The sequence below is a fragment of the Colossoma macropomum genome, unplaced genomic scaffold, assembly GCF_904425465.1.
Source record: "Colossoma macropomum unplaced genomic scaffold, Colossoma_macropomum, whole genome shotgun sequence".
Classification (NCBI taxonomy): Eukaryota; Metazoa; Chordata; class Actinopteri; order Characiformes; family Serrasalmidae; genus Colossoma; species Colossoma macropomum.
Window position 1 is genome coordinate 7,634,416 of NW_023494791.1, and position 26,808 is coordinate 7,661,223.

The 26,808-nt window shown below is 43.9% G+C and overlaps 1 protein-coding gene across 2 annotated transcripts in view; it reads right to left on the reverse strand.

The window, feature by feature from the left end:
* The window catches only part of meis1b (Meis homeobox 1 b), a 76,045-nt gene extending 50,416 nt beyond the window's left edge, over nucleotides 1–25,629 (reverse strand). For both annotated transcript variants that reach the window (XM_036573742.1, XM_036573741.1), the window contains exons 1-7: nucleotides 24,799–25,629; nucleotides 23,199–23,419; nucleotides 22,075–22,216; nucleotides 21,865–21,915; nucleotides 21,319–21,369; nucleotides 20,423–20,569; nucleotides 12,165–12,276 (exon numbers count right to left, since the gene is read on the reverse strand). In XM_036573742.1, coding sequence (XP_036429635.1) covers nucleotides 12,165–12,276; nucleotides 20,423–20,569; nucleotides 21,319–21,369; nucleotides 21,865–21,915; nucleotides 22,075–22,216; nucleotides 23,199–23,419; nucleotides 24,799–24,810 — 736 coding nt within the window. In that variant the 5' untranslated portion in view covers nucleotides 24,811–25,629. The remainder of the gene's footprint in view (nucleotides 1–12,164; nucleotides 12,277–20,422; nucleotides 20,570–21,318; nucleotides 21,370–21,864; nucleotides 21,916–22,074; nucleotides 22,217–23,198; nucleotides 23,420–24,798) is intronic.
* Between the last annotated feature and the right edge of the window lie 1,179 nt (nucleotides 25,630–26,808).

A 26,808-nucleotide genomic window follows, 5' to 3' on the forward strand; every position in this document is an offset into this window, starting at 1 on the left:
AAAGCAGATGAACACAGATCTGTTCTCTTTTTCTCTTCTATAATTACCAGGAACAGAATAGATGCTAATCCTTGGTGGATCGTAATTACAATCCACAATTCAAGGCAATTCATTTTCAATAACAAAGTAAATAATGACTGTTCAGAGATCCAAAATGTTCACTAATAATGTTGACAGGTGGCGAGTTGGTAAATTGTAATGTCGTAACATGAAAACAAACAATAACTGCAGACTCCTGATCATTTCTAGTGGCTGCTGCTACCTGTGCTGTAATGTGTGTTTAATGTATCCCATATTTAGCATTGTTCCATCTCTCATTACTCACAGTGGGCCTAGCTGTGAGCCCTTCATGCATATTCCCAGGTCTCTGGGATCAGGCGCCTGACATACCCATAGGTGATGGCAAAAATGTCACTGCAAATGTTACGGCTCTCTCTCGTCCGTGTCTGTGTAAGGGTCACTTCCAGCGGAGCCCCCGACACGTTGGAAAACGCACTGGGGCCCAGGGGCACAAACACAGCATTAACTCTGCCAGCCCCCTCTTTCTCGCTCTCTCTTTCTCTATCTTTACCTCCTGCTCCTCCTCCTCCTCCTCTCTACCCTTTCTTTCCTACTCCAGTCCCTGTGTCGGGGGGGTGGGGGTGGGGTGGTGGTCGAATGGCAGTGCAGGGCGGTGAGTTTACCCTTTCATGTCGAGCACTTTTACTGTGTAACTATTGATTTTTTCTCCTTTGTAATGTTTTTTTTTTTAATCTGAAGATATAAGGCGGGAGAAAAGGCAGGCCGCAGAGGTTCAAACGGGAACGCTTTAAGAGCACTTGGATTCCATTGAGACGCACACTGGCACACACACACTCCTCATACATACTCTTTTCACTCCCTCTGTCTTAGACAGCTTTTGACACCTTCTCCAGGCCAGCTTTGTTCAATATCAATCCAGGCCGGACAGCCAAGAGCAGAGTGTTTAAAAAAATAAAATAAAAATAAAAAAAAATACACAACTGACAACAAAAAGCTGAGAGGCCTTTCTGCCTTCTAGCGCAACAACAATACTGCAACAATCTGGCCCGAATCAAACTAATCTGCTGAAAGCGTGTTCTGAAACACCACATTTTCCAGAGCGTTGCATCTTGAAGAATACCCACATGGGACAATAAGGCCAAGAAAGCCTCCTCTTACTCTAAACAAGAGCATAGTTGAGCGTGTATGTTAAATGAAATTTCTGCAATTAATCTTTTGGATTTCAGCTTAGCCCCCTCTCAGTTTCGCAATATCAGAACCAGGCCGAAGACCGTCGCTCGGAAACGAAAGGCTTTCTCTGCGTCGTTCCATCATTCCTCTTTGGCATGCTTTGGCGAGGAACGAAACGGAACTGGAGGCCCTGTGGTCGGGCGAAGCAGCCTTTATTATTGGCTTCTGGCAGATAATTTTCCACATGGTGGCTATCTAAATGACACTGGCCAAGATAAGTGCTCTAATAGGCAGGGATTTTCCCCTTTTGCGGAGTATCGCTCTCCGCTGGGCTGGAGTACAGTTGATAATACAGGAACGTTTCGCTGCTAATAATAGCCCACTTGGCTCCCCTTGAAATTGTTCAATGGAGTTAACATGGAGGGCCCACTGTAAGGCAGAATTACATCTAATCAGCCCCTGTATATGAGGAGGGGGTTTGGCTGGGGGGTTATGTTTAAAAAAAAGGGTAGGAACAGAAAAAAGATGACTCTATTAGGTTTTTTTTTTTACAAGAAAAAACATTCCATCAGCGGGTTCCGGCTTTGATAGGCTGCTTTTCATTCAAAGAGCATGTACGTGAGCCCTATGCATGCCACATTAACTTTAATGAAGGCACCTCCCCCCCCCCTCACATCAGAGTGTGCTCGCTGTGGCCACAGGAAGTGGAGCAGAGAAGGGATGTGAGGGAATTGTAGTTCTATCTGGGGGTGAGCTGAGGAGATAAGCTCTGGGTTGGAAGAGGAGGAAGCAGAGGCAGCCCCCGTGCCTGCTTCCTGACCACAGCTGGGCACGGTCCGGCTGGACACAAGTGATACCGTTACAATACACACCTCCACCCGAGAGAACCCCACACACACACACTTGGCACAAAGAGCAGAGAAAAGCTCCAGGGACCCCCTGTGCCTCCACTGGTCACAACCTTTACATTTCTTAGGTTATCAACTTGGGAATCTCTCCCATTCCTGCCTTTCTTTGACTCATTCAAGCTTCGAGCGCTGGGCAATGATCGGGTTACCACTCAGAGTGCGTGTTTCGTAAACAAAGCCAGCTAAAAGCCCTGACACACTCTCTCTCTCTTTCTCTTTCTCTCTTCAACACACATTAAAGTAAACACACCCCCTCCGCACACCCCCACCCAACCACACACACTTTTGTTTGTTTGTTATCTTTCTTTCACTCCCTAAATCTTCAGAAAAAAGGCTTGAAGAGGCCTTTATCTCTTCCCCCTAAATCCCTTCAACAGGTATCCATGTCAAAAGACTGGCCTGGAGCTCTGAAGGGGGAGTTGTTTAGGAAAGGTCAGTCCTGGGTCAAGCTTTTGCCCAGTTGTTAACACAGTAGTACTCTCCCATTAAAAAAGCCCTTTTCTACCAGACCACAGTTCCCCGCAAAGGCCACTCTCCACTGCCTTCACTCCCCACCAATACTCAGTAAATAATCCCCTCACAGTGAGCAGCTCCTGGCCATATACACGAAGCACACACCTTTGGGAGAACATCGGCTCACATGAAATTGGCTTTCTGGGGTGCCTCAATACAACTCTGCAAACTTCTGTTACTTCTTGTCTACTTACTTTTTGTCTTGTGTCTATTTTTCACAATGTTGGAGGTTCAAATTTGTTCAAATTAGCTACTTAAAGTGAGTTTGCACTTTAATTCCTCACCCTCATAATTACATAACTTGGGTATCAGTTTCGTAGTAATTAAAAAAAAAAATAGTATATCATGATACTTAAATACATTTTCACGATACACATTTAGACACATAGACAAAATGTAACAATAATAGTATCACATTTAAAAGCTGCTACCAAAACTGTGAATGCAATGAATACTATTCAACTTTTCCCATACTATGCTGCACTAAATGTAATTATACAGAACTAATTATGCCCACTTTGTAACGAAACGTGCAGCTGGTCAGTATATTTTTAATTACAGACAATATTAAAAGAATGCTCATAAAAGCATATTGTGTGTCACGATAACAAAAATCATCACGATAACAAAAATCATCATGATAATGATAAAATGCCGTCGTATCACTCACCCCTAAACTGTTAGAAATAAAGGTGCTGCGCAGGTACGTTTTTCGTTCATCAAGGTACAAACATTGTAAATGTTCCCTCAAAGGTACAACAGTGGTTTTAAGGTCCAAGTTTTTTCCAGGTGAAAAGTATGTATTTGTCCCATTTAGGCTAATGTTTTAATACAGAGCAATAAAATAAAAAGGCTGGAGGCGAGACGGGGTGTGTGGAGTCAGTACAATTTAGAAAATATAATTTCAGTGGATTATGGTACAGTTATGTTCCCTGACTAAAGGTACTGAGATGTACCCTTGAGGGTACCACCCCAGTGACAAGAGGGGTACTGCCCCAGTGACAGTTCAGTACCTCTTTTTCTGAGAGTGTAGTTAAACTATTTCAAATTTGAGACAAAGAGAATCTGTTCTCAATTGTCTGACCAAGATTAAGCATTCAGCCATAGTTATGAGGCTTCAGAGACTACCAAACTCTCCGAGGGCAAGAGAGAGAAACCAATGACTATCAGCAAGAACAATTTGGACATTTACCCAACTCCATCCTCCTCATATCTTTCATTAAACGCTCACATGCCTTTCAAAAAGGCTCAGGACCTCACGCACGCTGCTATCTGCAGGAAAATATTCCTCACCCAGCATTATCGGCAGGGCAGCATATGGCAAACTAGCAGCAGGCCATTCATCCTCATCCTCTTTGGAGGTTAAAATTAGCACAATACTGTTTGTGGCTTTAAGCTGGACTCCAACCACTGTGATACTGCTAATAAAAAAAGCCTGCTGGCGTCCTCCTCCTCCTCCGAGAGAGAGGGAGAATGAGAGAGAGAGAGCATTCATGCACTGATCACCACAGGATTATCCTGCTGGGTTAATGTTTTTCCCTGTAACGGCTGCTGAAAGACTAATACATTTTAATCTTGTTTTATTTGGAAACAACCTCTCGGGTGCTCATCCTGCCTCACACCGGGCCGGCACCTCTCAAACAGGTCGAGGAGGCAAGTTTTTTTTTTAAAGGACGAGCTTAGCTGAGAGCCATCTCTCCTTGGCACAGGTGGACTTGGCTAATCTCTTACCAAAGACCTACATAAACCACGTGCCACACTGCCAAACAAGAGCGCCTGAACAAAGTGTTAAGGCCTGTTTGTTAGCCGTCACTTCCAGTTCCTCTCTTCATTGGCGTGCTGTCTTTCTTCCCTTGCTTTTCTTGCCATTAGGCTCGTGGAACAGCGATAGTGTATCTGTCCCAGTGCTATCAGCGTTTTCTTCCTGGAGAGCGGAGTAACATGTATCTGATGGAGGTCTGCCATGCCTGGCTGTCCTTGTGGGCCATGCTGAGTAATGTTCACTCAGGTCTTTCTGCAGCCAGATCTAATGCGCTGTGACACGTCAGCGATGAGCCAAGCTGATTTCTGTCAAATTCCTACAAAGCCGTGCTCAGAGAGGTGCAGGGGAACTTGGGGGAATGGCGAAGGGCTTTCCCGGCGAGCTGGAGCAAATCCCAGCCCTGAGTAACACACATATCCACATATAGACCTAGTGCCCCAAATCTGCTTTTTCCTGATAGAGTGGAAATGCTGTACCCTGACTTGTCAACAGACACTATTCTACATACAGTTTTTTCTCTTTTTGATCATTCAAGAAGATCCACGGATCAACCACACTGATCTGAAAATAAATTGATGGCATTTGTGTAATGCTCATTTTGTTTATAGGAATGTCTCTTTAGAGCTGGAGGCCTAAAGGACCACCAAATGAGCAAAGTGGGCGTCTGTGGAGGCAGCATTTTGCAAACACCAGCAATTTGGTCTTGGCTAAAGAAGAAGCGCTTGGTTAAGAGTTTTGGAAGAGGACTTCCTGTAAACACTGAGGGAGATACAAAGTGTCTACATCATTAACACACCACAATTATAGCATGTGGGCTAAATATAACATTTGCTTCCTTTCTCAAGAGGAGCATCCCATAGAAAATGAGTTCTGATTTCCATGGAGCAGAACTCTTCTCGCAGCAGGCCAGCCAAAACATTCTTAAAGCATTAAAAGAGGGCAAAAGGATTCCTACAATAGCCAGAATCAGAAAAAAACAGCATGAAAGAGGGAGATGGTTAGAATGGGGAGAACTAGAAAGAGCCCCTTATGCTAGCTCAACACCATGTGAGTTTCCAAGGTTCACATGGCCAGATTGGGGGAAAAAGGGGAGGAGGTAGCACTCCAGAAACAGCTAAATCTCAGAGCAAACATCACACTGACAGTGTATCATTGCAGCTTTATGATCATTATCTGCCCTGAGACAAGGTGCTCAAGCAGTGCTATAAAAGCCAGTTGAAGAGAGTGACTGGGAAGAGGTTTGATATATAGGGAGTAAAAGAAGGAGGGGGTTTTGTTTGCTTGTCCTCTCTCACTTTTCCCTTTTTGTTCCCACACAGTGGAGGGCCCTAGGCCTAATCCAAAAGTCAAACTGTCCTGTACTGTGGGAACCTGCCGTGTTTCCCCTTTTTTTAGCATGAGAGCGCAGGGCCTGCTCCTGGCCTTATCAGCAGCAAGGGCCATAAAGCCATCGGCAGCAATAACTCTCAGCAGAAGCAAGCGGCCGCTTGTCAGTTGATGCATTGCTACCGAGATTTTGCTGGGGCTGTAAAGTGTGTTGACGGTTTAACAGGTGAGTGGGAGGTCGAGATTGGACACAGCGTCTACTCTCCAGGTAACCGGACGCGTGTGTAGAAGAGTTCTCTGCGCAGAGTGTCACCATGAAAACCGCTAAACAAACAGCCGCAGCACTGCTGATGCCTGACGTCATCTCGCGTCATCTATCGGTGAGCTATCAGAGCTAAATTTAGCCCGTTTCATTGAATGTGTGAAAGTCAGAAAATCATTAGAAGATCTGGAACTGGGTGGAGAGCGCAGTCTTCTTGACATACTGTTAGAAACACTGTCTCTGATATTCCTGTTTGCGCAACGAATGCCTTCATTTCCAAACAATAAAGCCTCTCTGCGTTTAGCTGCCATTGCTTCAATGCTCTCTTTCTCTCTCACAGCTTTTCTTTTCTGCCCTGGGTTTGTGTATGTGTGTGTTTGATATGCACATGTGAGTGCGAAACAGCAGGAGCTGCTTGCATTGCCTGGTACCTGCCTCAGATCCTGGCCCTCTCTGAAAACCACACACCTTTTATCAGCCATTAGGCCTCTGATTTAACTAGATTACTGCGCTGCCGCAGTGTGGCTGGCAGAGAAGGGAGCTCATCCAGCTTCTGCTCCCAGCACAACACACATCTGCATGCAAAGCGGAAAGCATGGCAGGCAGGCAGGGCCGACCCCAGCCACCTTCTCTTGAATGAAAACGGCGAGCCTTCGGAGCACTCTAAAGCAGGAGGCATGCATGCACTCCTGAGACACGATTAAAAAGGGGAGCAAATAGAGGGAGAGGCAGAGAGAGAGATGGCGACTCAAAACAGGCAAAAAACTACTTTTTACACCATTTACCCCTTGTCCCAAATATAATCTATTAACTAAGACATGTTTGTTGCTTTTCTAGCTTTAGACAAGGCTAATGTCACTAACAAGTACTGAAACTTTATATCTCACCAGTTAGCATCATGCAAACTGCATGTATACTGTCATCTATTAAAAAAAAGAAAATTCAGGCTTTGCATTGCAGCTACAACTGTTTTTAACTTTGTGACATACTATTGTCCAGTTTTATAGATAATGTCAGGTCATACAGTGTCAGAAACCACATAAGCAAGTCTATTTGAGATAGAATTACAGTTTGGGGAAGTGTATGATCATTTAGTTACTATACAAAGTGGTTGGTATGGTGTACTGGGGAACACCTCTGCCTTTAATGCTGTAGATTGGGGTCCAATCCTCTGCCTAGACAAGCACCCTATGCTGTACCTATACGAGTCCTTGGGCAAGACTCCCAATTGTAAGTTGCTCTAGATAAGAGCGCCAAATGCCATAAATGTTACTGTAATACTAATTGATATGAGGTTTCCTTGCTTGTAATCTACATTACCTCAGCTCCAGTGCAAAACAAAATAAGCAAACTTTAGACACCAAATGTGTCTTGGTCGATCAACTATGTTAAAAGTAAGCATAAGATTAGACTTTTCACCAAGCTATTGCTCAAAAAACCAAAACCCCTCTGTACATTGCTAAAGGCAGGATGCTGGGGGCGAGGGCACGGGAAGTAACCCAAGCATGTGCATGCTCCTTCAGAGAGAGAGAGAGGGAGAGAGAGGGAGAGAGAGAGCGAGAGAGAGAAACAGATGAAGAGGGAACCAGAGAGGCTGGACTCTTCCGGTCTGCTGGACAATCGTTTCAATTAACGAGTGACTTTGACAAGAACGTGCAGCGAGGGCCTTGTGGGTGGGACTTGGACAGCAGTGCTACTGATTGACATCCTGTGCAAGGCTACATCCACCGGATAGCTCCGAAATCCGGCCAATCGCTGGACGGAAGAGGCAGCTCAGGGCCAATGAGGACTCTTGCTTGGTCTGACCTTCACAGAGGCTTGTGGCAAACTGGCAAGCGAGTCGATGGGAGCTGTCGACAACAGCACTTGCTTGCTGGGAATCAAACTGGCAAAATAATGATCAGATGCATGCAGCTCCAGCACTTTTCTCTACTCAGAATCCAGTGTCAGGCAGGAATGAAATATAACATCTCCCTCTCTCCAACAGATGGGGACATTTAGCACCACCCAGTATTGGGTAAGAAGCACGTGCTTGAGTCTGAATCATCGTTGTTGTTTGCTCCATGCCTGAATAGCCATGTTCATCAAAAATCATTGCTGTTGAGTTTGGTGGTTTGGTTTCAAGAAGTTGGTTTCTTAGAGCGGCACATGCGGGCTCCTCTCTATATACTTTCAGTCTGCAGCTCTTCATGTAAATTTATGCAGACAATAACAAGAGCCTCCCAGGAACTATTTGACTTGGCACGCTTAGTGGAGGGGGGGACTTCTGCAAATGGGTCCTGGTAATTGCTGATACATATCGGACTCCTGTAGTCATCACCTCGGCCCTGCGCTCTCTGAAGAGGCGGAGGAAACCCTAAGCTTTTCAAAACACTCAGCGTGCTCTGTCTGGATACGTGTGTGTCCTCTCTTTGAGCCCAGGCCCTTCCTGGTAGGGTTAAAATTCTTATCCCTCCTCTCCTCTCTGTGGCCCAAGGGTGTTCTTTTTAATCTGGGCGGGCGCTGGCCTTGCCAAGAACCCTCGCTGCTCTTTGGTCGGGAAATAGGAGGCCCGTAATAATGATTTGTTTTCTTTTGCCCTCTAAGGCTCTCGAACGCTCACTAAAATAAGTGGGATCCCAGATACAATACCACAACAAGTCCCCTGAGAGGGCAGCAGTCAAACAAAGGCGGGTACGTATGTGCTACGGAGAGCCGCCTGCGCTAATAGACAGGCTCTAATTAAAGAAGGACTGGATGGGGTCTTGGCTGGACTCTTTTAAAGAGGAGGGAACGCTCGCTAGGAGAGCCTTACAATCATAAATGAACTATGCAGAGAATCCATCCCTCTCTCTCTCCTCCATATGGAGAAGGCGCTTCATAAGATCTCGGAAACATTGAGTGGTTATAATACCATAAACACATTATCATGTGTAATTGTAACTTATGGTAATGTTGCATTAGGGATCACAGCGTTTTTATGTTTGAAGGCACATTATGAATAATAACCACATCAATGTTTATTACAGTCTTAAAAATAAAGGTTACTGAATGGTTCTTGGCTTGGATGTAGAGTTGTTTAATTGGTACAGAACTTCACATTATGTGGAAGTTCTTGAAACTTTAAATGGGTTTCTCAAAGAACCTCCATTGGCACTCCAAAGAGCCCTTAAGTGCACCTTTATTGTTAGGAGTGCATCACGAATATCATATAAATCATATGAATATTTCTCCTGGTTATTTATGGTTATGCAGTTGTGCAATGTAGGGAAGAAAGATGAATCGATTTTAAATCGAAATTGCAATTTGAAAGAGCAATTTTAAAATGATAAGAGCTGCGGTTTTAATTACCACCTACAAGTTTTAAGTTTTACAGTCGTTTGCAAAAGTTTGGGCACCCATGGCCAAATTCCAAGTTTTGGTGAAGTAGGAAAAGGGGACATATATCGGCACAATTGAATGTAAAATTATTGTTTGTTTGTTGAATTTAACATAGTGGGGGAAACACACAAAATGTGGCCTGTGCTTGAGTTGTAGCATATTTTACACCTTTTTTACAATTTTTCTTTTCCAGTGTGTTAAATTCAGCAGTTAAATAGAAATTGTGCGTTAAAATTTCACAGTAAAATACTGTATTTTACTTCATTCACAGACAGCACAACCACAACTAACTGGCTGTCTGGTGAACTACATTTAGCGCTTGAGCTACAAGCCCAAAGAAATGGACGTCCAGAAGCTCTTGGACAAAAAAAACCCCTTTGGGCCTTAATTTGAAGAAAATATTCACAATTTAAATCATACTTACAATACTATGGAAAAACTACATATCTTCCCCAAGTCATTCGGCCCTGGTGTTAAAAGCACGTTTGAAGCATTTTGCTAATGGTTGTTAGCTACATGGTAAAAGCATGTGGGCTCCAATGCTTCGGTATGTAAGAAAGCCTAGTGCAAGAGCACTTCTTTAGGCTGTGCTGCCTTGGAAGATGGACATGGAGATGTTTATTAGGTGCACGCAGGCACATAGAGAAGAGGAACTCACTGACATGTGTGCAGTGAAAGGAAGCGGGAGAGCAGGGAGAGACGGAAAAGGTCAGTGAGGAAACAATCTATGAGAGAGAGAGGGAGGGAGAGACGGAGGGAGGGAGGGAGGGAAGGAGAGGCCATTTGGGACAGGGGAAAATGGGCATGAGTGTCTCAGCCAAAAGGATAATAATGCGCTTATTGGGATTATGAAGTGACTCCTTACAGAACATGCTAATACGGTTAATACTGCTACTTTCCACAATCAGTAATTAACCCACATTAGCATAACGCCCCCCACATAACAGCTTCGAGCAACACATATGCAGTGCCACACTGCTTCAGCAAGGCCTGACCCTTTCGAACGAGGGGCTGCACAAAGATACATACACACAATGGCTTCATGTCCAGCTCTGGTCATGTTTTCTGCCACCAGAAAAATAATCAAACAAAAACACGGCCACAAAAGTGGTCTAGGTGAAGGGATTGGAGAAGGTTGGGGAGAGGAGGGGGCGACATTAAAGGCCCAGCTATAATTGGAAGTATGTGAAAAATGAAGTGTCAGTTTGGTCAATAAAGAGCAAAGGTCAGTGGCGAGCGGGAGCTACGAGCCCGCACAAAATGTGCTCATTAAGCGGCCCAATCAGAGCGCAGCGTGCCGCCTGGACCATTAGTCATCAGCCATCTGACGGCCACTCTCCTCTTATCGCCCTCCTTCTCCAGCCAGGGGAGGAGGAGTAAAAAAAAAAGGAGAAGAAGAAAAGAAAAGCCCGGGCCAGGGCTGGTATAGAAATCGCCGCTCAGTCATCTGGAACGTAATGCGGTCCTTTCTGCTTCCCATTCTGCTCTGCCTGCCGGCTGCCCAGGCCTTCGGACTGCTGCCCTCACACAGGCTTCAATAATAAATGAAGTTGCTTTTTGCCTACAGTTTGTTTGAAACCAGCCCCTTTGCTTCTTCCTCAGACCCCTTCAGCCACACACAGAAAAGTGGGGTGCTAATTAACTCCTCAAATTGCAGTTATTAATCTAAGGACTTAATATTCAGTAACTACTATATACTATTCAGTAACCACCGGGGATGTGTTTTAAGTTGGGGGCGCTTACATTTTTGCCAGCACATAGGTGACGTACACTGTGACATCATGCTAGAAATGTACATTTTTGTGAATAACCAATGTTGAACACAGTTTGAGGAATAAATGGTCATACACACTGGAGTTAAAGTAGCCTATAACTGCTAATTCACCAACTTTTGACCCTGAAGATTGGCATGCAGACTGCTGGTCACCATAGCAACGATAACAGTCTCGCCTAGCTAGTAGCTAACGGAACGGCACAGAGAAAAATTTAAGACGAGCATCGAGGATTTGGAGACGAACTGACCTATTTGCGTTTATAATCACTCCAGCTGGTTTCCTGATATGTTTAATCTGCATCAAGAAACAGTCAAACACTAAAAAGTTGTGAACCTGAAGTCGCTTCCTATTCACCAGCTTCTTGTTCGAATTTTCCTGTTCCACCTTAAATAGTGCAGCAGTTACATTCTGGCACCTCAGGCACCATTTAAGAAGCTGGTGAATAAGAAGCGACTTCAGCCTCGTAAAAATCGAATTTTGAGAGACATTTTACAAGAAACTATTCTACTTTTGAGGAAAGGTTTCCTGCAAACTTTTTCTTGCAGATTATCCACTTTTTTGTGCTACGTTGATGCACGAAAGAGAACCAGACTTTCCGATTTAAACTGCAAACTAAAGGCTGATGTGTAGACCAAAGAGATGTGCAATGTCTATAACTGCTTTTCATATTGCCGCTGCCTGAACAGAGACATTCCAGAGGCTCCGGCTGGAATAAAAACAGGGAGTAAATAAAACCCTGTGATTGAGGAGCTCTTCACTTGGACTGTCATCGCCAGCGGCTCGGTCGGATGTCTTGTCCGTCCGGCCTGTGACTCAGGGCCTGGAAGAAGCCTCATTAGTGCACACAGACTTATCACAACCAGCTGATAGGCTCAAGCGAAGCCCCCTGCAAAAAGAAGAAGCCCTACTTTTCTCTGCAACATCTGCTTCAGCTCTCAATCTTCTCAGCTGCCATCAAAAAGCTCCCACAGTAGGGGGACAGCAGTTGAATGGCTATAGAGCAGTAGTGTTGGAGTAGCCCTGGATGTATGCATCCACACAAAACAAAGTTTTTTGAGACTCCTTACCTTGTTCGCTACTGTTGTCACCACTGTGTGATGTGTGTCCACCACTGGAGGGTCCCGGTGTGCCCCCGGAGCGTGTGGACGCTGTGTCGTCATGGTCTCTATTCCATGAGGTCTGCACAGAGAGAGAGAGGGAGAGAGAGAGAGAGCATACAGTTAGGCATCAGTCCGCCGGGACTCAGCACATAGATAAGAGCTCAATGCACTCCCACATCACAAAGACAGCCAGCGCTATCAGATGTTCTTCATTTAGCTGTTTTTTAGTACAGAAGACTCTTCCCATGCCCTGCCTAAAACCCAGCACCACTCACTACAACTCTCACTACAACCCTACAAGCCCAAAACGAAGCTTCTCTCATTAAACATACAGTCGTGTACAAGTTTAACAGTCTCAGTTAAAGCTTTGTTGATTTTAGTGCACAATTTTTATTTATTTGGTGAGTTTAACATATTGGAAATAATAAAGCATACACTGTTAGAAATAAAGGTGCTGTGCATGTTCATCAAGGTACAAACAATGTAAATGTACCCTTAAAGGTACACCAGTGGTTTTAAGGTCCAGTTGTGAACCTTAAATAAGTTTATACCAAGTTTGTATTTGTACCTTTTCATAACTGAATGTTTAAAAACAGAACAATAAAATAAAAAGCCTGGAGACGAGACGGGGTGTGTGGAGTCAGTACAACTTAGAAAATATAATTTCAATGGATTATGGTACAGTTATGTTCCCTGACTAAAGGTACTGAGATGTACCCTCAATGGTACCACCCCAGTGACAAGAGGGGCACTGCCCCAGTGACAGTTTACTACCTTTATTTCTGAGAGTGTAAAACACAAAATGTGCCAAAACATTTGCACAGACCAAATGTTATACTTTTCTCAATGCATAATATTCAGCAAACAAACAGTATCTGTGCATTAAAACGTGTTCCCTGTAGAAGATGTGCACTTATTTTTGCATGGGATTTGACCGGAGTGCCCAAACGTTTGCACACAACTGTACTAACTAAACTGTAAATCAGCAACTATTTAAACCTGAACAGACACTGTGAGGCACACAAGACATAAACAGAGAAAAAGCGGATAAGAAAAGAGGATAATAATGATCTTGCATTACCAAAGGCAGGAGATCCATAGTCCTGAATGGAAAATGCAATGCCGTGTGAATGAAGGAAAGGCAGCTGTTTTCAGTGGCCTGAAAGCCTGCAGCTCCTAACACGCTGGCTAACAGCACAGCAGTGAGCGAGAAAAGGACCAGCCAGACACTTCCCTTATATCTCAGACGGAGTGTGTGTGCGTGTGAGGGACAACTCTGTGTGTGTGTGTGTGTGTGTGTACTGAGGCCTTCTGAATCGGAACGAAATCAAATAAGAGCCTCCACTCTCCTTGTAAGACGGAATAGCAGGGAGGAGGGAGGGAAAAAAAACGATGAAGAAATCTTATTGACAATTCCGCTTAGGTGTATAATGGGTGAGGAGTGTCAGCTGTTGGGCGGATGCGATGTGGCAAATGGAAGAGACACCAGGATAAAGAGCAAGAGGCCTGGACAATGGAGAGCCGGGGGCCTGCGAGCCCTCAGCCCCATGCAGGGCTTCCTCACCCCATACAACACACAACAGATGTTGCCTCTTATCACCGGCTAAAAGTAACATCGGCGCAGGAGGAAAACAAGCTCGGAGAGGAAGAACACGTAGAAGATATCTTCTGCGGACTGGAGGGAGGACTGTCTAAGCAACTGATGTTAGCAATAAATACACTACACAAGCTGTAGCGCCGAAGTGACCAATGTTGGGTTAAAACGTACAATTTCCATGTTCCATAAATGTATGCTGGAAGGAAACGGATACTTGGAAATGGCATGCAGACGGCCTATGAAATATAACGGAATATAATAAAACTCAACAGATGCTGTGCTGCTAATGACGCTAATGGGTTTGTTTAGTCATATTATGAACGCCAAATGTTAGGAAGACTATTTTCAATAACACGGTAAAAGTACAGAACAATCTAGACCGGCTCTGATCATTTCATTTTTTTCCAACGCTCCCTGCAAAAGTTGCAATGTAAATATTTTTGCTCTATCTCCAATAGAGCCTGGTGCTCGTGCCAGCCGCTCACAATGTATTAGCACTGAGAGAAAATGCTGTAAAAAAAAAACAGTCAAAAGAAAAAAAAATAGTGTATTCTGTATTCTGCAGCATACCAAAAGTATGCTGTAAGAGGTAATTTAGAACATATGCTCAGAGAGCAAACTGTTAAAGCAGAAATTGCCAGCTTCCACAACTCCAGCTTTTCAAAAAAGAAAGAGAAAGAGAATGAGAGAATGAGGGGGGGACAGAGGGGGGAAAATGGAGGGAACTTGTTTATTCAGAGCTTTGTGGAAAAGAATGGTACAGCACCCTGGGGATGGAGAATGCCAGGCTCTGAAACCCCAGCGCCTCACCATGCAAAAGGATGTTTTTTTTTTTTTTCTTATGCGCAACAAATCCCACTTGAAAATATAATTAGAAGGAGAAAATGGCAAACTATTGCATTAACTGTAATTGAACAAAAGAGCAGTGGGGCTTGCGGGAGGTTTGCTGTGGGGGCCCCTGGGAACGGGGGAGGGGCTTAGCCGAGGGTGAGTGACATCTCCAGGGTACACTCCAGTCTATTTATAACCGGTCGGCCACTCCTGGCCACCACTGATCTAACGGCTAATTAATAGAAAACGCCCGGATCACAGAGCAGCAGAACGTGAGGGGGCGCTCCGTCAGGCCACCCAGAACAAACGCAGCAGCTGTAGGTAAAAGCTGTACGTAGGCCTGAGAAAACATCCCAGAGAGGTGCTCAGGATGGTGGCTGGACAAAGCGCTACAACACGCTTGATATATTCACTGTCCTTCTAATGAGCTGGCTAGGATTTATTCCCCTCCTTCCCCTCCCCCTCTGCGTTTTTCCTCTCCCTCTCTTCTCTCTCTCTCCCTCTCCTGTGCAGGATGTAGATTAATTCAATGCTTAATTGTTTAGTAAATTCAATTTTCCACATTCTATTCTGCGTAGCTTTAGCTAAAGTTCTTAAATCTGCAGCGCGTAGCCCAGGGAGCAGCGTTTGTCATCTGTGCCTGCCTCTTTTTTTTTTCTCTCTCTCTTTTTTCATTACCATTTTCTTCCTCCGCCACTTAATTCGCCATGAAAAGATTTTCCTTGCTGGAAATTCTGATTCCGCTATGATCGGTGAGGCATTCCAATTCATTGCATTTTCATTGTGTTGGGACTTAGACGCCAGGGCTGCCTTTTCTCACAGTGCACCCCGCATTTATACCAAAGAATGCTTGGGCTCCCGATTCCTTTATTATAATAAAGGAAATGCTGAACGCTCTCTTGCTTATATATTTACATATAGGGTTTATAGGGTTAAAAAACACACAAGCATGCATGTGTTTACATTTTCATGCATTTTTGACTGAATGTGCCTCAGAGCAGTGCGAGTTTTTTTCCCTAGCCCTTACAAGACAGCCACTAATGAAGATTCTTTTCTTTCTCCTCTCTAAAATAAAGCACAGAAAGAGATTTGCAAGGGTGCTTGAGCAAACTGACTAACACTGGCTCCCCTTTGAGTCGCTGCTGCAGCTTGGGATTCACACATGAGCTGAATGGACGGCGACCAAGAAAGCAAATCTGTGCTAGAAGCTCGCTTGTTTGTTTATTTGTTTACTTCCGCATGTTGATAAGAGCAGGATCCTGCGAGCTGATAGCAGAGCATGTGGCGGCTAGCTCGGGCCTGGTGCTAACTCACCACATGCTGAAATATTAGAGGACCTTTGGAAATAAAAGGATTTTGATAATGGCATGCACAGCCACCGAAAAAGGAAAAGAGAGCGAGAGAGAGAGTGAGAGAGCGAGAGCAAGAAGGCTAGAACAATCCCCTCCCCCGTACACCTACTCCTTTCCCAAATCTCACAATGCAAAAGGGAGAAAGAAGGGGAGAGGGAAAGGAGGAGGAGGAGGAGGAGGAGGAGGGGGAGAAAGGGGGGGGAAAACTTGATAATTGCTGAAGAAATCTGGTTGGTTTCGGTCTCTGGAGAGAGAAAAATATCTCTGCATGGCCTGTGGGTGATATCTAGTTTTAGAACAAGTAGAGTCACTCTTAATGGCACCAGAGGATAATCACACGTCTTGCTTAATTACAATAGCTTTCGCGTCCCCACACAAGCAGGCATTGCTTGAGGAAGCTGAAAGCTTCAGTTTCTCGAAAAACATCTAAGCTTGGGTATAACAAGAAAAATCAAGAAAAGTTTTTTGTACTAAATATGTAAATGTTTGGTAGAATAATGAGTAATATGTGTAGAAAAATAATGAGTTTCATTCATATATACATGTATATTATACTTTTTATACTTGAAAAACATTGAGATTTGTTTTTCAAGTATAATACACACATCTATCTATCTAAATATCTATATATATGTGTGTATATAGATAGATATGTAGATAGATAGACAGACTTCTACACACACACACACACACACACATATATATATATATATATATATATATTGCTCCTGTCAGAACAAAACCTTGTATCTCTCTTTGAGTTTTGACATAATTTGAAAATGCCTGTTGTCCTTTACATTGTGTGTGAATTTCATGATGAATGAATGAAAAGAAATAGCCCAAAATGACTTGGAAAAACTTCTGGTTCCATTGACTTACATTAAAAGTAAAGTATGTTTTTTGCTTCTCCTGTAAAGTTATCATGTTAGAGATATGAGGGTTTGTTCCTACAGCAGTGATGTGTATATATATACATAAAAGATACATATATATATATATGTATACATATATATATATATACATAAAAGATACATATATACATGTGTACATATATATATATACATAAAAGAAAGAAAAAGTTTTGTATATAGTATATATAAAAAATTCATTAACTTTCCATATTAACCCAGAGCCAGCATGCTGTTAAATATAGCCTGTTTTGAATTTGACTAATCAGAGAAACCACCATTGAAATTCCCATGCTACATTCTAGAGGAAGCACACACACACGTGCACACACACACAATAAAAAGTCACGTGATTATCTCTTTGTATCACTTGTTGAATCCTCGACAGCGACCTACATTTGTCCACAGAAAGAGAGAGGGATCACAACCTCTAATTTCTGCCACAAAGCCTATGATTATTCACAATCACTGTAATTGTTCAAGCATTGCACAAGGTCTATAAAAGCAGCAAGGCACAGCTACACAATCACCAAAGCTCAGAATATCAAAATACAAACCAAAAAAACTGATATTGATTAAGGAAAGCAAGAGCATGAATGCTGTCTTCACTGAATCCTACGGTAAAGTGTACTAGCCCAACTACAAACACCACAACAGACACTACTAGAACCACAAAAATGGGGAAGTGAGAGCAACACTACAGTACAGTAAGAGATAAGACACAGATACAGCACAATATCAGCACAATGATATGAAAGCAGTCCTGGCCTGAAGCGCAATTTTCCTACACATTATGGGATATGGATGTAGCAAAACTCTGGTGTAAACAAATCTCATGGAAGGAGTATAAAACTGTCTAAAAACAGGCACCGCAGAGCATTTCAATTATTTGAAACCTTCTCCAGCCTGCCTGGAATAATCTAAAGAGCCATGGATCAGCTACAGCAACTACTGCCGCACCATGGAGTCTGTTTTTAAGGCTTTGAGTTCATTAGCAAATGGCGGAGCCGCTCCTTGTGTTCTGTGCAATTAAAGGCAACTGTGCAAACGCTGCAGCCCATGCAAATGTCTTCACACTCTTTACTTAACTTGTCAGAGTAAGCATCAGCACAGAGCAAATGGCCTACACTGTAAACACATTACCAAGAGCCACCATCCTTACACCAACACACACACAAAAAAAACACTATGACACAATAGACGGCACAGATAAGAGCAGAACCAGTTATAGCATTTTGTCAAGGTTCATATCAATGTCAACTAATCAGTTGCATCACCCGTGTCTTGTTTGTCCAAGAAATAAGCACTGCATTAGACGTGAGCAGAAACAAGTTAGGTTCAGTGTGCTTAGACGCCTGGGAGAGCGAGGGGTTAGCAGTCCCACCACTCACATGGCACCTGAGGGGGCCCGTGCCTTTATCAGCGAGGTCTGGAGTGCAGAAACGTAAATTCCAAAACTGGCTCGGTGGCATTCACAAGCAGAGAGGATCTGACTTCTTCACCTCTCTCTTTTTTCTCTTTTGGTCGGGAGGCACCCTCCATCTTTCACTACTCGCAGGCCGTGCAAAACAATGGCGAGCCGGAGCTGAAGACATTATTGATACGATGCTTGGGTGCGCAGAAAAACAAAAAAAGCCAGCCGAGAGCCGGACCAAAGAGTTTAATAAATTCTATGTATATTCCCGAAACATTTTTTTTCCCCCTCCCTCTCCCTTCTGCCGGAGTCTTCTTGCTGGAATAAATTGGTTTATGAATAAATGAGCCGCCCTTCTCCCTCTTGTTAACATTTGTGGAGAATTTGCACAAAGAACATTTTTTCCAGTCCAATTCAACTTTATGCCCAAGGGCATATATTAAAAATACATACGGAACAAGATAATGCACACAATGCAAATTCGTTAAGGATGTCGCCGGCTAACAAACGCAGCCTGAAGTTGCACAAAAACATATAGGGTTAAAAAAAAAAGAGAGAAATATATTCAACTGATTGCTCATGCTCAGACTTGTGTAGTGCCAGCTGTCAACCAAAAGTGCCTTCACGGCCTAGTGGCAAGCTTTACCCTGCAATGTTATCTCATGGTAAAAACATATGTCAATAACTCGCATGAGGCTTTTAGCTTTTTTAACTTTTGGTGAATTTGGTATTTCATTACAAAAGAAAACTGTAAACATAACACCAGCATTGACATTTAGCGTAAAAGCCATCATCGAGGAGAATATAGGCCAAGCGTTCATCCTAAAGTCAATTAAAGATCTGAATCTGTGCCCCCAAGCACTGCGTAAATTGCTCTTATCAAGTTATATACCTAGATACCCATGGGGCTTCATATAGGCCTTGGCTATTTCTATCACTGAAATTCATCATCTCAAACATTTATCAGCTCCAGACTCTTGACAACCACTTCCTCCCCCCTCCCATACAGAATTTTGCTCAAAAGAAACAGTCAAAAGCACAATTGGCATTATCTTATTTAACTCTCCCTTTGAATTACATGAAGTATTATGTGTGCCAATGTGCTCATTAACATAATCACTAATAGAGCTGAGATGGAGCTGCAGCCAGAGGTCGTTTCATCCCCAGTCTCGGCTCGGTAATGAATGGCACGGTTCAACAGGGCTTTCTCTCACATAAAGAAGCCCGGGACCGACGGGCTCGTCAGAGGAGCTACGACTGGTTAGGGCTTTTATCCGAGCGCTCAGCCATATGGAAGTTCATGGACTCAAATGATACAGCCTAATCGCTTCATTACGTTTTATGTTGGGGAACTCTGCTAATCCAACTTACTACGGACATTCACCTTCGCTTATCTAGAGACAGAACTATTACTAAAGCTACCAGTTATCCTATAATGAGAGATCAGTCCCAAAAACTTCTGTTTTTGCCTGTGCGTAATTACGCATTTGGTTACGAGCGACCCAAACGCACCTTGACGCGTTTTATTACAGCAGAAAAGTGTCTAAATATACTGGGGCGTCCCACAGAAGGGGCGTGAGCTCCACGTCGAAAAACACAGCGACAAGTCGGCTAATGAAGCGTGAACGGCGGCTGCAAATCCAAGACGCCTCGGCGCACTGGCTGCACCGAATCGCCTTAACGCTCTCTGGAGATTCTCTCTCTCTCTCTCTCTCTCTTTCTCTCTCTCTCCCTCTCTCTCTCCCTCTCTCTCTCTCTCTCTCTCTCTCACACACACACACACACACAAACCGCCCTCCTCTAGCTTATGCGATAATAGATAAAAAAGAAAGAAGGACAGAGGAGGAGGGAAAAAAAGAGAAAAGGAAGAAAAAAGCGCGATGGGAGACGACTAAATTAAAATGGACACGAAGCAGGTCAAGTTTATGGCAGCGCTCTCGCAGGCTTAATCTCCTCGGGTCGGATCCGGGATCAGCCCCTTAATGAAGCGCTAATGGCTACATTATTCCAAAAAAACATTTTCATTCCCGCGGAAGCTGAAGGCCTTTAATCGTATGGAAATAAGCTCAAGCAAAGAAGAGGAGGAGGAGAAAGAGGGAGAAGGAGACGAAGGAGGCGCGTACCTGATCGAGCGGCCCTGAGGATCTGCTGATCTCCTCGCTGTCCGACTTGGAGCCTCCTTCTCTCTCGTCGATGACCAGGTCGATGGGCATTTTGCCCTTCAAGCAGCTGATGTAGCGGTGGCAGAAGTTGTCGCAGAGCTCGTGCACCTGAGACGAAACCAAAACACAAATAAATAAATAACGAACTAAATGAGTGAAAGAATAATAAGCAGGATCTTATGCGGTTTGCAGGGCTCGTTCTGACGTGGCGAGGAAAAGCATGGACAACTTTATCTCCGGGAAAATAGAGAGATCGCCTACAATTGAGAGTGACGTGGGGAGCAGCAGCCGCGTTAAATCCACAGCCCGGGCAGCTCTACCATCCCTGCTTCACCACCTTCGGGCCTCTCACGTGAAAAGCGAAGGAGAGGGCTCGCCAGTAAACGAGGAGCCGCTGAGGGTTCATTAGAGAGCCGCTGGACCTCATGTGTTAGCGCCGTTTGGTTCTGGTGGTCTCTACAGCAAACTGACTCTCATGTTGGGCTAAAACTACAACGCTGTGGCTTCTCTGACTGACTTTTAACGACAGTGTAGCGCTATGGGGGGAGAGGGGGGTTGAGATTAGGGCTGTTGTTGAGGAGAAGCCTGTCGGTTCCACTTTCAGCAGCCTGCGTTGTGATTAAAGTTGGAGGAAAAACGCGAAAAACGCCCAACACGATTGACTTTGACACAAATTGCAAAAGCGAGCAGGACATCATATATATATATATATATATATATATATATATATATATATATATATATATATATAGATAGATAGATAGATACAGATATAGATATATAGATATAGATATACAGATAAATAGATAGGTAGATAGATACACATCCATGCAAATAATAACACAAGTTTGCGTTACCTTCTCCAGCTCCAACAGATGAAAACGTAAAACCTGAATGGCTTGAATCATCTGAAAAAGAGTAATAACAACAATAACGCAACAAAATAAATATAAATCCTTTTTAATATGAATTATAAGCGTTGAAACACGTTGTTACAACGGCAGGAAAATAACAAATGGCACCTCATTTATATTACGTGGCGTTTACGGTCAATGCAATTAACTGTAGAATTAAATTACTATTTATAAATGAAGTTTTCCATTTGTCAAAAACTACGAAATGATTGTCTTAAAAGTGTCTTCAAATTTCAGCAAAAGAAGTGCTGAACGCCAATGACGCGCTAATATAGAGGCATTTGCATAGTTTTATCTGCAAGAAATTAAATACAAAAAGTTTTCCAGTCTTTAGGTTAAGCAGTGGGTCAGACAGTCCACTCTGCGGACATGCGTGGAAGTTGGAAGAACTTTAAAGCTGAATAGGAGCTTTTTTCTATTCCCATGTGTCTTTAGAGAATTAAAGAGCACAAAAAAAAACCCAAAAAAACAAAAACAAATGTCACTTACCAAATTGTCCAGCTCAGGATTTGATGAAAATAATGGCTTTTCTGCTCTGATCTGAAGTGAAATAAATAAACACACAGATATGCATGAGCTACAAAACCTCGCTTTATTATTAAACCAGAAAATAAACACAGTTGCAAAAGTGTTAACGTTTCAGAAAAGGGTAATTAGCGAAGAGTGCAGGCAATGCAGCTCTTTCTCCTGGAGTCTGACCTGCTTTGCAAACACTGCTATGTCTTCATTGAAGGACTCTGAGGAGCACACATCTCCTCCCGCCACCCCGGGCTCTCTGGGGGTGCACGTCGCTAATTCACATTTCTCAAAAATCAGTGCTAGCAGTGGAAACAGAGGGTGCCTGGAATAAAAACATATAAAGACAATTTGTAATAATAATAATAATAATAATAATAATAATGCAATCACAACGTCACTCGGGATAAAATCCCACGAATAAAACAGATAGGCCCAGTTCAGCTCTGTCTGAGGAGCCTGTTAGCGCTAAACCAACTGAAACAGCGCACTGAACAGCCAACAGCGCACACACTCACTGTGAACACACACACTCACACACACTCTCGGTTCAGACTGTCACTGTAAGCATTAATACACTTTTTAACGCAGATAAGCTCAACTGTGTCTAATGTGAAAGAGTGTGTAAAGTTAAAGGAGCTGTGTAAGCAGCTATCAGAGCGCGCAGACGGCCTTCTCGACGTGTGTAGCACGCGCTTTTATTTTATCATTAATAAAATTAATATTAGCAATCAGCGTATGTAATTTACAATTCAAGCTAATATTCTCAGAGCCAAAACTCAGAGCAACACGCTCCAGCAATTTGCACAGATTATTATAGTGTAATAACATTGTTATTCTTCTGCGTATAAATATTATCTTAAACACGATTATCCAAAAATCACCCAGTCACGCTCGCGCTGAAGCTAATAAAGCGTATGTATATAACGTCTTTGTAAAATATGTAATAAAACGAATGGCAAACTAACAAACGGCTAAAGCTGAACTCCAGATATGAGTTCAGTTGAACTGAGAGCGCAGAAATATTTACTGAAGTAAACAAGCAGCTCAGATAAAAACTTTCAGACCTCTGAGAAAATCACGCCGCGCAACTCAGGCCTGAAACCGACCAGAGACTAAACGAGCAACGAGCAACAAGCAACAAGTTCAGACAGAAAAACGGGATAAACACAGCAAAAAAGAGGGGAATAAAAATAAACAGAGAAGCTGTTTCAAGTTTTTACATTTCAGCCTCAGGACGCAAAATAACGGCGGACTGCAGGAGAGCCCGCGTGCGTGTGTGTGTGTGTGTGTAAATGTGTTCGTACCCGTAAATGGCGTCCTTGTCCCTCTTCAGCGCGTCGTTCACCGAGCTGCCCATGCCCGGCGCCATGGCGTTGGGGTGCGCCGCGTGCGCGTACTGGTGCGCGTGCAGCTGCGCGCCGTGGTTCAGGTGCACCGCCTGCATGGAGCGCGCGCCGTGGGGGTCCCCGTACATGGTGGTGGGGATCCCTACCCCGTCCATGCCGTAGTGGGGCAGGTCTTCGTACTGCGCGCAGCAAAACACACACAGCGGTTAAAAGACTCAACAGCCTCAACACGAACACGAGCTTCAGTACAGCAGATCATAAAGCTCACACACCGCTGAAAGAGCGTCAACACTGCACATACACACAGAATCAAAGCAAGAGTTTATAATATATCTCAGTCAGAGTTAAACTGCTCAACATATCAGCTAAAAAAAACAGAATTTCTATCAAAATAGTTGAGTGAGACCCAAACAAGTTTAAAAAGAACAAGAAAAATATTTGTTAGTAAAATTCACTCTCAGACTGCACCAACAACATTTTCAAAATAATATAAGAAAGAAAAATAATGCAGAAAATACGAGATACAAAAAGTATCAGTGAACAGGGAAAACGTTTTTTTTTCCACGTGCGTTTTTACTGTGTAGTAAACAGTTTACTAACAGTGTGTGTTGTTAAAGTCAGTGCTGTGAACCAGTGGACTATCAGTCAGTGCTGTGAACTATTCAGCGTGTAGCTGCATATATTTGTATATTTATGCAGTGCTACATTTTTGGTTTAACCCATAAAATTATTTTAAAAACACCAACAACAACAACCACAGTTGCATGAACGTTTACTAACGTTCACTAATGTCTAATACAGACACAGTATTTTAATTCTTTTCTTATTAAAACTGATGCAAATGGAAGAATATTCAGATCTACAGTGATGCCCAACAGGCCAGTTTGGTTTTTGCACTATATTTGCAATGCATGCAATTTTAAAACTTTGTCAAATAATTTTCCCCCCCCAAACACGCGCGTTTTTAGCTAAAGTATTCACAATAAAATAATAACAAAACACGTAAAATTGGCTTTGGCCTGTTGCATCCAGTCTAGGGTGAATTATTGATGGTGCTAGCTGAGAGTGACAGGCTAACAGCAGCAGAGAAAGTGGGCCGAATGGGAGCGAACACATCCCACAGCCTGAACCTGTAGAGGTGCAGACAGCACGCGCTTACAGCCCACCGGGCAAAAAGTGCGAAAGCTTTGCTTTCTTCTCGTTCGCACGATCTGAGAGTCCACTCACAGTCAGACAGCCCGTGTTCGAGTCGCTATAATCAGGCTGAGCTCTACTGTATGAAGGACTCGGGAAAAGTTGATAAAGTGGCTCCGCGAGGAGAGACGCGCGAGCGGAGACCCACTCAGCGTGGTTATCGGCTTCTTTACTTCCACTGAAAGCAGTAATTTTTCACAAATATCTATTTTTTTTTTAATCCAGAAGACAAAAAGTTTTGTCTGTCATCGGCCACGTTTCAGTCTCCAGCCTGCGCTCTGCCACAGCGAGTCTGGAGAAACTTTTTCGGTGTGTGTGAGTGTGTGTGTGTGTGAGTGTGTGTGTGTGAAGGCAGGCTACGCACCCTCTGCGCCATCGCCCTCCACGCTCCCTCGGACTCGTTCAAGGCGAGATATATTCCCTAAGAGGCCAGCGTGGAGAAGAACACGAGACACGCCAAATCCAAACGCTGGGGTCCAAAAAAACGTAGAAAGAGAAGCACAAAAAATCCAAGCGCGTCTTTCGTGCGATGAAGCCGGTCCTGGACGCTCAACTTCGGCCAGCAGCTCCTCTCCGCACCGCCGAGCTTCTCTCCCGAACCGGAGCGATGTGGAAACAGAGCCTCAAAGAAAACTAGCGAGTCCCATGGCTTTTTTCTTTCTTTCTTTCCTTCCTTCTTTCTCTCTCAGTCTCTCACTCTCTCTCTCTCTCTCTTTCTCGCCGCTCCGGCTGTCAGTCAAAAAGGCGAAGCTTGTCAAAGTGCTGAATGAATGATGATCCTCCGCTGCGCCTCCGCCGGTTCGCACACGCCGCGCGAGAACCGCTCAAATGCTCACGAGCACGACGCGCTCACCGCCTCTCTCTCTCTCTCTCTCTCTCTCTCTCTCTCTTTCTCTCCCGAGTTGTTTTTCCCTCTCTCTTTTCTTCTTTATGCAAAACAAAAAGGAGAGAGAGGGAGAGGGAAAAAAAGGCGTCTAAATGAGACGGAGAGCAGGAGGTGGGCTGATAATTCTGCCTTAGTTTTTTTTTTCCTTCTTCTTCTTAAAGGAGCCACAACGATCGATGCTGCGAGCGAGCCGCCTTGGCGTGAGTGTGCGCGCGCGCTCCTGCGAGTGCGTGTATATCTCCGCGCGTGTGTGTGTGTGTGTTTGAGTGCGTGCTGAAGGCGCTGAGGCTCAAGCGGACTGCTGAAACCCGGAAGCAGTGGTGGCCATAACAGGTCGCGTCTTACACAACGCAGCGGGCCGCAGCAAGTCTCCCTCAGAGAGGGGGGGTGTGGAGAGGGGGGGGGGCGGCGCGAGACCACCGTCCACTACACTAAACAGCAGAGAAATAGCCACACGCGGGGTTATCTGGGACCACCGCACGCGCTCATTCGCGTTTCAAATGCAACATGCAGGTGAGAATGTGGGCTTGCATGGCGTCTAACTGGGTCTCAACACGGAGACCCAACATAGTTCCCTCAGCATCGGCTCATACAGTCGCTGAGTTTCAGTTCAGCCTCTTTACGTCTGAACATTCAGCCCAGCTCCTAAAACAAAACTGCTTTTAGCTGCTCAGCTACTCCCAAGAGTTTAGCTTGTATTGATTTGCAGCCTCTACAACCACGTGGTCTCTTCATTTACAGTGTAGAAACTCACAGAAAGGCACATCTGAGATGTTTAGCACTTTATTTTCTCCTACAAGCTGCACAGTGTTGCAGTGTACAAGTGAAGCAGGCAGAGCTGCCTGCTCTGATGTACAAAAACACCCCCCTCCGTCTGAGAATGGGCTCATCCAGCCACTGGAGGATCTCACAGCTTGGTGGAGCGGCCAATGAGAGAGAGGGCGAGAGATACTGCTCCTCTATTGGTCCCAGAAATGATCCATCAGTTAGGCGATCGGACTGTTTGAGGCCAAATATAATATAAGAAAAGAGGTGGAAAAAAGAAGAATAGTACAAACGCACGCTGTTTGTGTTCTGTTTATCAGATTCAAATTCACCAGTTTCTCTCTCTCTCACACACACACACCTACACACACACACACACACACATGTACTTACCCGTCACACGAACTATTAAGTAAATATGATAAATCTGTCTCGCGTCTAGATTCTTTGCTATATGTGCAAAAGTATTAATATTAATAATGGTAATTATAGTAATTATAATAAGAAGTGTTTAGAACGTTTTGCTCCTTCAGTCCTTCATTATATATATAAAATGGCATTTTTGGGGTGAAAATGGAGCAAAACTAAATGTTTTTAAGTTTTTTTTTTTCCTAAATATAAAAAAATTACGTTGCAAAAGTAATAATGCTAATGCATGTGATGCCAATCCGCAATGTAAATCAATGTTAGTCTAAGGCAACAAATGCTAGTTCAGCTGTAGTG